This window comes from Typha angustifolia, chromosome 6, assembly GCF_048772165.1.
Source record: "Typha angustifolia cultivar Huaian chromosome 6, ASM4877216v1, whole genome shotgun sequence".
In the NCBI taxonomy this organism is placed as follows: domain Eukaryota; kingdom Viridiplantae; phylum Streptophyta; class Magnoliopsida; order Poales; family Typhaceae; genus Typha; species Typha angustifolia.
The window spans coordinates 413911-426942 of NC_133244.1; the positions used below are offsets into that span (position 1 = coordinate 413911).

General features: G+C 33.2%; 1 protein-coding gene across 1 annotated transcript; it reads right to left on the reverse strand.

Annotated features, from left to right (window-relative positions):
- Nucleotides 1–6941: 6941 nt before the first annotated feature.
- On the reverse strand, nt 6942–11723 carry LOC140761694 (ribosome-binding factor PSRP1, chloroplastic). Its single transcript, XM_073099125.1, has 5 exons — nt 11328–11723; nt 10848–10991; nt 10490–10756; nt 7333–7441; nt 6942–7253 (listed from the first exon to the last, which is right to left on the reverse strand). The coding sequence occupies exons 1-5, from the start codon at nt 11577–11579 to the stop codon at nt 7120–7122; spliced, it is 906 nt and encodes a 301-aa protein (XP_072955226.1). The 5' UTR covers nt 11580–11723; the 3' UTR covers nt 6942–7119.
- Nucleotides 11724–13032: the final 1309 nt, after the last annotated feature.

Consider the following 13032-nt stretch of genomic DNA (forward strand, 5'->3'; position numbering starts at 1 on the left):
TTTTTATATTAAAACTAGGAAAAAATATATATAATTTATACCTTTATATTTAGGCTAAAATTTAAAATATTCTTGTGAATATTAATTTGTCATTTAGCTTCCTTGGGGTTCAAATTTTATGTTTGCTTAGATTATAAAAAGACTATATTCAAAAGACTCTACATTATTAGAGAAAAAGTAAATGAGAGAAAAAAAGAAGGGGAGAAATTTGCATAAAAACACTATCATCTTTTATTGAAATTATGATTTATATCCTATATTTATAAATAGAATTCTATAATTGAGTGACTATGTGTAGAAAATACTTTATGATTAGATTTATTAGTTAAACTTAACTATGACTTAAGTTAACTATATTAAAATAATTATAAAAATATCATCAACTAAGTCATAATATAGATATTTTAGTCATTTTCAAATAAATTATTTTGAAATTTCTCATAGTGTTAATTTAAATGTAACTCGGAATATTTTCTAGGAATATTCTGGTATAATTTATAAATAATAAAAATATAGGATTTATACTGTAATTTTGTTAAAAAGAGTAGGGTTGTAAGATGTAAATTTACGAGAGAGAAGAAGAACGAAGAAATTGGTGGGCCCATCTGAATGGGCTAAATCAGCTTCGAGAAAGTCACACTTCCCCGGTCGTTAGGAAGTGAGCGAGAGTGACGTCACAGCGTCAGGGGTCCCATGTGAGGACCCAATCCGGTAACGTGGTCAGCTTCAAACGGGACCCACTGATGCGCGGACCGAAGCACGATGCTGTCGGCCACGTGGGAAACACGCAGCCCTTCGTCCATCACTCCGAGACTTACTTTAATATCAATTATTACTCCACTTCCCCCTCTCTTCTCTTCTTTTCTTCTTCTTTTTAGGTCTCCTATCTTCTTCTTCTTCTTCTTCCCATTCTATACTTCCTCTTTCTAAAACACCCTCAGTTGAAAATTTTTATATAAAACACCTCACCTTTAATCTTTATTATCCCTCACATACTATAGAATAGAAAAGACATCCCAACATAAATAATCCATATAGTTGAGTATAAACGATTTAAAGTACATTTTCTCTAAATTAAAAAAAAACTTTATTATCCAGGTGAGTTAAAATAAGTATATAGGTGTCAGGAGCTGTAGCTCTACATCTGGGTGTTGTTGGATATAGAATAGTGGAGTGGTGATATATAATCCCAAGAGAGAAGAATCCAATTATCCATTAGATATATAACATATATATATATAGAGAGAGAGAGAGAGAGAGAGAGTTGTGTTATGTTGTGTAAAAATAATAAGTAAATAATAGAATATTCTAACTATCTCCATCAATCATTTCAAACAACTAGAGAGAAGAAAAGCTCTCTCTCCAGTCCTAAAATCCTAATACTACTACCTACTCCATTATTAGATCAGCTTAAAAAACTGAAAACAAAAAGAGCAGATCCAGCATTGCATTGGGTATCTCAAAATGTACCTTCAGTCAATAAAATCAAGCATGTACAAAAAAGTGTCTCTCTAAATAAGTTAGTTATAAACTTTTTCTCACAACAAGCACAGAGATATTTCAGTTTCACTAAACTGTGTATCATTGAATTATTCTGATAAAGCATATTAGCCAAAACCGTCCCATTGCTGAATCGCATCATTAGGTCATTAATCAAATCGTTGAACCAACTATTTAATAATTTTCTTTATAATAATTATTTAGGGTTGGAGTCAATCATACGCCAAGTAATTTTCTCCATAATAATTATTTATGGTTGGAGTCGATCTTACGACCAAGGTAATAGAAAATAGTACCTACTAACTTTACGATAGTTGGTTGGTTTAGATCATTTTTACTTTACATTCAAAGGCACCTATTATACTTTGTCTGCAATGTAATTAACATAAGTCGTTGCTGACGAAATAAGTGATTTTGAGTATTCATAAGCTAAAAAGTTTATTAAGATTGAATTATTATTCCATTCAGCAATTACTTTCTTAGAAATACGTAAAATTGTTACAAATGAGTAACTTTTATGATGGTAAATTGTTAACTTTTTTATGAGTATATATGGTCATCTCTAACCCATATGATATCAACATCAACTAAAATTACCTAATTAAATAAATAAATTTAAATCTCAACTATTTAGGAACATTGTTATAATATAGGGACTTTTATGATAGCAAATTACTTAGGTTAATAAATTTAAGCCTCAGTCTATTTTGACATATTCGTTTGGTATATAAATTTAGAAGGGTAAAATACAATAAAATCTTGTTGACTAGACTTTATGTGCAAAATTAATTAATTTTTAAAATTTACTAAATAATTAGATGAAGTTTTAGAGTTCTATATATAAAAAAGGTTTCACCGCTTTCAATAAAAATAATTTGATCCCAAAAGTCAGCAGATTATTTGTATAGTTGTAACTTAAGAAACAATATAAAACAAATATACAAGCGAGGAATCTCTAATTTCTTTCTAATGTCAAATCACTTTCACTGAATTATAAAATAGTTAGAAGCTCATTAATTTATCCTAAATTACCACTTACATGCTCTGCCAAATAATTTTGAAACTCACTTATTATTCTAATTAGTTCTAAAAACAAACCTATTTTACAAAAAAGTTTACTACTTGGTCAAGAAAAGCTTGCGGTGGACTTTAGTGTATTTACTTTTGTATCCCTCCAAGTAAAACCTAATGATTCAATTTAAGGTATATTTAGAGTTTTGACCAAATAGCACTCCTAAATATTTATTTTAGAGTACATTTCAAAGTTTAAAATATGAGACTAAGTATACAGAAACATTGTTAGCCCAGTTGGTGACTTTCAAAATAAAATCGTTAATTGGATCAATAATTTATATAAAAAATTTTAATTCTCTAAAAAAATTTATCAATTATAAAGTAGAAATTTCTATAGAAATCATTTGATGATCAGTGACAGATATTTAGAAGCCCCTGAATCGTTGACATTAAAATCAACTAGACATATAAAAAAATTAGGAGCAAGACTTATAATAGCAAAAAGCTCTTATTATCACACAATTCACTAATATCTATAAAGTTCTTCATATTTTTCTTTTCTTTTCCCTTTTTTTTTAAAAAAAACTTTATTCAAATAAGTGTAATAATACTGTGCCTATGCGCATGGACAACTTTGAACTTTAGTATCAACTGAGCCAGTTCACAGTTCACTCCTTTTGTTGATAACAAACACTTCTACTCTCATTCCACTGCTTTATATGTTTGAAGTCATATCACTTTTCGTCAAACATAAACTTAAAAAGTGGTCTCATTCATTCATCTCTTTCTTTCCCTGACTATACTCTCAAGTAACTAACTAAAATGCCATATGGATTATTGCACCTACTTTAACTGTGTAAGCTTTATTGAATCTATAACCCTGATATTGTGAATGATCATAAGATATCCTACATTCTAGTATAGAAAAGTGAGAGTAATGATGAAAAAAATAAATTGTGACTCATAAGAAGGTAGCTAAGTGATAATACTTAACAATCGGTAAAATTAAGTTAACATGGTATCAGAGGGAGAAGAAAAATCTAAAAAGTACTAATATAACTAAAACAAAGTAGGTTTTATTGAATTACAATTGTTCGTCGGTTATTCACGAGTATGTGAAAAATATTTAATTATTCATATAAGAGTACGTATCTAATTTTAGAATGATTAAGATAGTTTTAGTTATTTAGTAACTTATTAAAAATGACTGAATAATTATTAGCATCAATGAACTACATTGATTTCCAAACACATGATGATGTACCAAAAAATTCATGATCTAAGATGGAGACCATTCAATGGAAAAAGATAGGTCCACATATTTAAGCTAGCTGCTACCTTTTGACTGCCGATTGAAACAGAAGATATTAATCTTCTTCACTTTTCCACACTTCCATGAAATGCATTGCATCTATCCATCCATCCATCCATCCATCCATCTCCTACTTGTTTCTTTCTTATTATCTCTTAAATAAAATAAAATAAAAACCCTCTTGCTTGTTGTTCCCTAAACTGGTGCTCTTAACCAACCCATAATGGATGATGCCATGAACCACCTCTTCCCATTTGATTCTTTTGGCTGCCCTTTAAGCATGACTCCATTTCCAACATTCCCACATTGTCTCACATGCTTATCCCTACTAATTTATTCATCACTTAGTCCCACAATCACAAGATAAAAAGATATGAACTCCCAATCATATGAACTTCCCTAACATATCCCAACGGTGCATGATAGAGAGATGCATATGTTTTGTTCTATTTCATTAATGGCATATCATTCAATTCACACCTAAGATGCCTTCCTAACTCTTCTTTGAGGTGGGTGATGAATAATGCAACTGTCTGCTGACCCACAGAGAGGACTTCTAAATAGAGGCCACAGAGAGAAAGAGATGGACGGGAGAAGATGCCACAACGTGCCCATGTCGGAATCTGGATAATTCTATTGACCAAACTTTGTATTATACTCAGCCATTAATAAGTGGGTTCATCAACTTACCTAATGCTAAGCTAAACGCTGTAACGATAGCCTTCAAAACATTGCAGTGGTCGAGTCCTACTTAAGCCTATCACAGAGATCATTGTAGTTTATTTCTTAGGAGCTAGGATTGATGTTCAAGTATCCTATGTTTTCAAGCTGCATATATTTTATTTTACCCTTGCAACCTACAGTGGCAGAGCTTTGGGATGCATTAATTTATCATGTTGAAGAGAAGACTCAGAAGAGAATACTATGATCCATGAAGAAAATACATTTAGATCTGTGGAAGTGATAAGCTTGAACATGAGAGAAACAAAGCACACATGGGACAAAGCCCCAGGTATGTGGGTTGTTTTGGCATGGAGAGATTCCTCCAACTGACTAAACTACTAATCATATACTCCCAACTTGCAGTTAGTTATCTCAGATTGGCATTAATTAATGGACATAAATTATGAGCTTAGGTTTGATTTGTGGGCTGATTACTCTTAAACTTCAAAAGACTACCAGATTGTGAAAATTATGCCCCCATTGTTTGTTTCATAATTTTTCTACTTGAAGTCTCAAAAGTGTTGGTTGGAGGTTTGCATCTACCAAACAGTTTTGTTCATTTGTCAGATAGAATATGTAATGATTTTGTCAAGAGATAAAAAGACCGATGGAATATATCTTTGCTGGATTAGCCAAAGTTGCTATGAGTATAATAATATCATGCATGGGTTTGCCAACTAATACCATCAAAAAGAAATGATTCAGAAGATATTAACTGTAATTTGCACCTGTTGAAATTATAGGTAATAATATTAATTTGCCAAAAACCAACTACGATCTAACATAATAAAAATAAAGAGTTGGCATAAAAATCTTGGTACTTGTTTTTATTGATCACAAATGAATTAGTACATATACTTAAATAACCTTTAATACAAATGGTAGACTACAGTTTCCTGTCATAAATACAAGAGTTGTTCATACTGAAAATATTAATGAAATTGCTTAAAAGAACAGTGGCATTGTCAAAAAAATTATCTTGTTCGCTAATGGGATAGTACTCAGAAGGTTTAAAGAGCTCTTGTTGTATGAGTGCTCTCAGATTTGAATACCGGCGATATTGATTTAATCCGGACATCATTAGCTTTGATGCTTCTTTTTCCTAGGAAAGAAGAAAAGGATTTGATGCTTCTTTTTCCTAGGAAGAGGTCTAAGAAATTCCTCCTCTTGTAAATGCATATGAAGTGCAAATTGATCTTTCTAGCCTTAATAGAGAGAAAGAGAGACAGACAGATAATTATATTTCTCTCTATTATTCTAACTATCTAATCATTGTCAACTAAACTCATATAAATAACTAGCCTCCAGTGGAAGGACATAATAGTTTCTATCAGCCCAAGAAGACGTATGACCTAATAGTTTCTTTAACCAGATTCTTCTTTTAACAAAATTGATACCAAAAAAGATAGCATTAATAAAAGAATATGTACAGCTTCATAGGTATTGCATCTACTTCAAGATCCAACAATTTCATTATATCACTATCTGATTTGTGTACTTTAGGAACTTATAGATTGTAACAACATGAATCATCTTGCTCAGATCTCCTCCCCTTCAATAGGTAAGTATCACCATCAGTGGAAGAGCCAAGATTTTTATTCAATCAGGAACAAGATATCAACAGTATATTTGTATGTTATACAAACTGAAAAGCACACTTGTTTTATTAATAGATACTACTGATAGTCAAAATCATACTCAGATAACTGGACTGATGATTGCATCCAGCATGTCTTCTAACGGCATTTACAATATGACGAGAGAATTTTAAAAAGAGAGCAACTTGAGGAGGTAGTTCTACATTTTAGGTGCTAATGGACACTGAAGAACATGACCCAGAGAAGAATCATTGGTCTTTTGTTGCTAAATCTCCAAAATCTTTTCATTCATTGCTTGCCAGTTGCTGACGAAGGTTGGGCATAATTTTATGTAGTTGTTCAAAAAACTAACTCCAAAACAATGAAAAATAATTTTATGCTCCATGAATAAAAAAATAAAAGAAAGATACAGGAATATCAAGGAAAAGAGTTAAAGAGGCTCTTAAAAAGGTGTTGAAAAAACAGAAGACTGAGATTAATTCGTAGAACCCAAAATGATCATACCTGAATGTACGAAAAAAAATAATGACCACTTCCTAAAGCACTAGAAAGGCTACAAAATTGCATCAATGAGGAGCAACAATGTGAAGGCCGGAGGATGCATATAGAAGGTATATCTTGCATTAAAATTTTCTAAAAGGCAAGACCAACTAAAAATTATGATGTGCGACAGAGAAGCGTGCTAACCTTTGCTAACCCTTTTTCTGGTTGCGAACATATCAAGGACTTAAATTTAAGTAAGCCAGCTTTGTATCTTACTTTCCTGTTTACCCATTTGCTCCACAACAGCACAATCATCAATTACTGCAGCTATAATAAAACTTCTTTAGATGCATTTCTTGAGGATGGAACCATATTCTCATAATAATGGAAGGAAGACAAGTAGATCTCTAAAATGTACATATCAGATCAAAATGGTGAAACTTAGACTGTTAGAAAGAGTTTACACAACATTCTTCACTAAGCACATGACTATCCATGTATCGGCCCAGCCACAGGGCTCTCGATTTGAGGCTCTTCTGTGACCTTCTGCACTTGGCCATCTTCCTTGGGAATGATCAGTCCATATCCTCCCTCTTTTCTCTTGTACAAAATATTGATCTCACCTACGGAAAAAAATTGGTTCCTTTATTAGCAAAATTTCTGATATCTAAGTACAAAAATCTAACGGAAAGACACTTGTACCAGTTTCAACATTCCTAAATCCATAGAAATGGTGATCAACATTCTTCAATTGCTCTTGTGCCTCTTCAACTGTCAAAGGTGGCATTTCAAAATATTTTGTCCGCACAACCTGAGATACATAGTTCAAAGCATTGAGTGAATAAGATAACCATGTCAGAACAACATTTGTTACTGATGCCACAAAGCCACCATAATGGTTTCAAGACTTGCTACATGCAAGGAAATCACTAGATTGGATAGAATATCTACTAGCAGATCATCCCAATCTAGAGATACAAGTACATTACTGATGGCACCAAGCCAGCATATTGGTTTTTTGCATATATATCCTTCAAAAATTTCTTATTTTCTTGTATGCTCCTCTAAAAGTGATATTTTCATGTATATCTTCAAAGACTGACTTTTTGTGTGAATACCTACCATTAAAATTTAAGCAACTTAAATGCAAAAAGATAAATTTTTGTATTCTAGTTTTCAAGTATTGAGGGTATCTACACAACTTACATATTTTGAGATGTATACATGAAAATATCAACTTTAGAAGGACACACAAGTAAACAAGAGATTTTTTAAGGGTATAGATACAAAACATGTTAGATTCTAAATTTCTTCTTCATATTTCTTAGTTCTTACTACTTAGTATTCAATCTTGTCTTAGATTCATCAATTAAGACAATGCCACCAACAATTAACAAACTACCCATAAACCTCATATTAATTAAATATCTATAATTAATGCAAACAAAGATTTAGTAATGAAACTTGGTATAGAACTCTATTTATAGGAAAATCAAGATTCCAAGTATCGAAATAGGGATCGGGATTGGCTGTAAAAAAAATGATACATATCGATCGTATTGATAATATCGGCTGTTCGTATCAGTTTGTATTTTAAAATACAAAAACATGATAATAATAAGATATAAATAAAAGTTATTCATATATAAATCTAAAAATAAAACAAATAAATATTACTTTCTTAATTTTTATCTCTCTTTCTATAAAAAAATTATTCTTACTTTTTCCCTCACTAATTCTCTCTTAATTTTTTTCTCCTCCTACTAACTCTCTCTTATTAACTCTCCCACTACCACTCCCTCTCCCTCACCGACTCCCTTCTCTCTCATTAACTCTCTTTCTCTCTTCTCTTCTTCTCCCTCACCGACTCCCTCCTCGATCTCCTTCTCCAATTTTATCTCCTCTCTCTCTCTCTCTCTCTCTCTCCCCAACTAACTTTCCCTCTTCCTTATCGACTCCCTTATCTCTTGGTCTCTCCCTCTTCGGTTATTCTTTGGCAGTGCTTCTCCAACAAACTTTGACGAGATATTTTCTCCTTTTCTCTTACTCCCTCCGACGAGCTCTCTTTATCTCTCACTCTCCTATCTTTTCTCTTTTTTTTTTCTTACTCTCCTTCCTCTTTTTCTCCCTTTTTCTCTCTTGATTTCGGTCAGTTTCAGTCAATATGGCCAATCCCGACCCGAGACAAATCCAATATCAGCTGATACTAGAGCCGAAACTAGTCATTGATCAGAATTGGTTGAAACTTAATCCATGAGGAAAACTACTCCTCTCTTTCAATTACCCTCACTTTAATTATAGTTTTATTATACATAAATTCGGTAGCACAGGTATCTTGACTAGATGTACTCTTTTATTCTCTAGAACCCACAATATCAATTTTCTAGGAAGCCAATCATAAATTTTTTATAAATAAAATATACCATATGGAAAATAAATCTTTTTCCTGCAATTCCCTATCAATTGTCTTACTAAGTATTAAGCAGATACTAGATAGCTTTTATAGCTGCTTTATCTAGTGTAGAAAAACCAATCATTTTACATACATCAATTTGTTGTCTTAACTGTTGTTTAGTTATTTTCTCCCAAAGATCCATAGTGTGAACCATAAGAAGAAGATCGTGGTGATAAAATAATACAAATGCATGTACTAATCATCTCTTGCATGCAAACTTTACTTCGTCAATCTCGACCAAGATAATACCATTACAAATGAAAATAGTTTGGATTAACTTGATCCAACCCGTTATTCTACCCGATTCGAATTGAATTCAAGTAAAAAAATTTTATCCAATCCGAATATGGATTTAGATACAGGTCGAATATAAATTTATGGATATGGATATTAGATATCCATTTACCTGTATATTTTTTTAAATGATTTACAATTTTTAATTTGCTTATTTAAATGATGAATATTGATATTGTTACTAATAATATGTTCCATATTGTTTGAAGAGATTAATTTATTAACTTTATATATATTTGATATGCAATAATTTTGTTTTCAAACTCTTAATATTTTGTTTTTATTGTCTCCAAAAGAAAAGTCAAAATTTGTTTAAATTTGATCCACATTTGATTAAGATCCGAAGATTATCCGTATTTGTTTAGTTAAAATATGGTTTTAAATTTTGCTATTTAGTCAATATCCATATCCAAATTCATATTCAGACCAAAAATATAGATAAGGATATGGATTGAGCACTATCTGATCCATTTTCACCTGTAAATACTATAGTATTAGAAATAATCCTATGTGCACATTCAGACCATGCATCGCATGCTAAATTTTCATTTAACTTCTCTAGAGTATGAAGATACAAAAACAATTCATAGTTCAGGTTTTGATGTTATGGTTGGTTGTTTCTTTAATCGGTTTTGAAAATTGTTGAAAATTGAACAATTCAAACAATTTTCAACAATTTTCAACAATTCATAATTCATAATTCATAGTTCCACAATATTATATTGTCAAGGCTAGCCTTAACTTCTAGCATTGACAGCAAGATCTGATGAAAACAAAAAATTAGGAGAATATGATATATGCATCAATGTGATTTAGGTTTTACATAATCAGCTTATGCTTTTTCTGTAAGAATCTTTAAGTATTCACATGTCATAAAATATGTGCAACAGAGCCCTTTTCCTTTCCTCTATAATGCTAAAATAAAAGGAAGTACAAAGGGCTTGAAATTGAACAACAATAAGTACCACAACAGCTTAGAAGTTATAAGAACTAGCCTTGACAATATAATAAAAGAGGAATGTAACCATGATGTGCATGAAGTTTCTTCAAAAGAGATCATGATAAAGCAAAGAATAGACTCTCCATATAATGATCAAAAGAAAAGCAAACCTTGTCCAGGACATCATCTTCCCCTTCCAATGTGTCCAACTCGGTCAAAACCTCATCTTCCTCTTCTTCCTCAACTCTCTGTGCCTCTGGTTCCCTAACATTATGGCGGCTAAACCCTTTCATGTGCCGTCCATGATCAGAATCTTTCTCCTTAATCTTCCTCAGCTTCCTCTGTATAATCGACGCAGCCAAGTCTATGCTCCCATAGCTCGAGTCTGTGTCCTCCTCTGCACGAATCACCCCATGCTTCTTGCTAAACAGGGTAACCTGCATTTACCTCAAACACTGCCATCATACTTTCAAACATTAAATAAATATTGAGAAAACCAATACAGGGCATGATGAAAGAATTTCTCACCTCACATCTGCAAAGCTTGGGACCTTTGCTGAACTCTCCACCACGGATAGACAGCCGGACGTCGACCTCCCGGACGAGATGGCTATGTTTCTGAACTGCCTTGCCGACCTTGTCCTCTATATGCTTCTTCAGCTTATCAGTCAACTGTTGCATCACCCATACCAAATTTGAACAATGGGTTTGTTTACTTTAAAAAAACAAAAACACACAAGTCTCGGAAATGTAAAGCAAACGGAGAAAAAAAAAATTATATTCGCCACTGATTACCAACTATCGGTTACCAAAACACGACATGCTTACTTTGAACAAACACTAAGCAAACAAAATAAAGAAAAAACGAAGCAAAACAGACCAAGTTGTCTCCTCCATTTACTACCAAACTACCAGTGGCAAAAACGCGAAATGGGTGGTACTTTCCACAAACACTTAACAGGCAAGAAAAAAATTCCAAAACAAAACAACGGGTAAACTCCGACTTACGTCGAGGTTCTTGCCCTGGACTATCAAGCGGACGGAGGAGAGAGGCCCGTCCCACGACATGCGGACGGCGGCGAGTCTCTTCTTGTTGGCGGCGACGATCTCCTTCGGCTTGGCGAGCAATGCATGGCCGAGGAAGTCGGAGTGAAGAGAGAGGGCTGGGATCGAGGTCGGGTTCCTGGTTGTACGAGCGAGATAAGGGGGAGATTGGGGGTGGACGGTGGTGTGGCCCGTGACCCAAGTGACTGTAGCCATTGGCGTAGAGCAAGAATTGCGAAGGAGACCAAGAATGGCGGAGGAGGAGGGAATTAGATTTTAGAGGGGGGAGGGGGATATGGGAGGATGGCTTTGATGGGAGAAATGGGGTGAATCTTTGGATGAGAGCGGGGGATTTTTTGGGAAGCCCACGTGGAGACTAATCCATTTGAGCAAGTATCAATAAAAACTGGCTGGATAGAAGAAGAGGAGGACGTTGACAGGATAAAATCTTGGACGTAGCAAAATGTTGACATCCTCACAGAGTATTAGTATTGGGCCTACAAAGCCGAAGGCCCAAGCCCAAGCCCAAGCCCAAGCCCAAGCCCACTTAATGGTTCATGTTTGATTCAATTCTAATTGGACTCGAGCTTGATTCATGAGTTTTTAGAAACATAATGGTTATCATGTAGCAAAGAAATTGGATAGCCACTGATCAAGACATCAGAGATGTAGAAGTGAGAAGATCCGGACGACAAAGTTTGAAACTTGCTATTTGAAATTGTTGGGATTATTTAACTAAGTTGTTTTGGACTAGCTCCATAAAATATCTTACTTGGCTAATAAGTGTTTAAGTTAGACTTTTTATTTATAGTTTTTACTTATACACTTATACACTTAAGTGAAAATAAAAGATAAAGAAGACAAGAGAGAAAAAGAGATTTCTCTAGGGATCAAGACGCAAGGATTTTTTTTTCTTCATATTTATAAGGGTGTTCTTGCTTCAAAAATATTTAGGTTTCTCTATTGGAGGTGTCTCTAAACCTTGAAATTTAAAGTTAAGGTATTAGTTTTATTGTGGATAGCATTCTTATGATCTTGCAATTTTCAAAGGGAAAAATCATAAGACATTAATCCTCTAAGTATTTGCGAAAAAAGCACTCATTTCTAATGCTAAAGGTATGTCATTAAATTGATGTTCTCATTGTATTATTGGAAAACAAAGTAAAATTTTATTTTCACATTCTTCTAATAGAAAACATGATTTATTAGAATTTGTGAAATCCAATATATGTAGGCCTATAAGAAAACAATCCATAGGTCGTGCATTTTACTTTGTCACTTTTATAGATGATACTTCTAGAAAAGTGTGGGGATATACAATGAAGCACAAGAATGGAGAATTTAACATTTTCAAGCATTTTCATGTAAAAGTTGAAAGAAAAATCGAAAAGCCTTTAGAATGTATTCGGACGAATAATGGTGGAGAATATAGAGGTCCATTTGAAATCTATTATAAAGAGCATGGTATCCGATGTGAAAAGACGAAAAGCAACACTTCTCAACATAATGGTTTGGTGGAGCAGATCAATCCATTATTTTGTGAAAAAAATGAGGTGTATGTTGTCACATGCCAAGTTGTCAAGATCATTTTGGGAAGAGATAATGTGGACCACACGTAATTTGGTAAATCGGTCTCCTTCAAAGCCTTTGAATGGTAATTATCCAGAGA

Excerpts from the sequence above, each read along its gene's own strand:
- LOC140761694 (XM_073099125.1), bottom strand. The coding sequence starts at position 11,579 with ATGGCTACAGTCACTTGGGTCACGGGCCACACCACCGTCCACCCCCAA. Across the intron at positions 10,757-10,847 it reads CCAAGCTTTGCAGATGTGAG|GTTACCCTGTTTAGCAAGAA; the intron begins GTGAGAAATTCT and ends AGGTAAATGCAG. Across the intron at positions 7,442-10,489 it reads AAGATGATGTCCTGGACAAG|GTTGTGCGGACAAAATATTT; the intron begins GTTTGCTTTTCT and ends TATGTATCTCAG.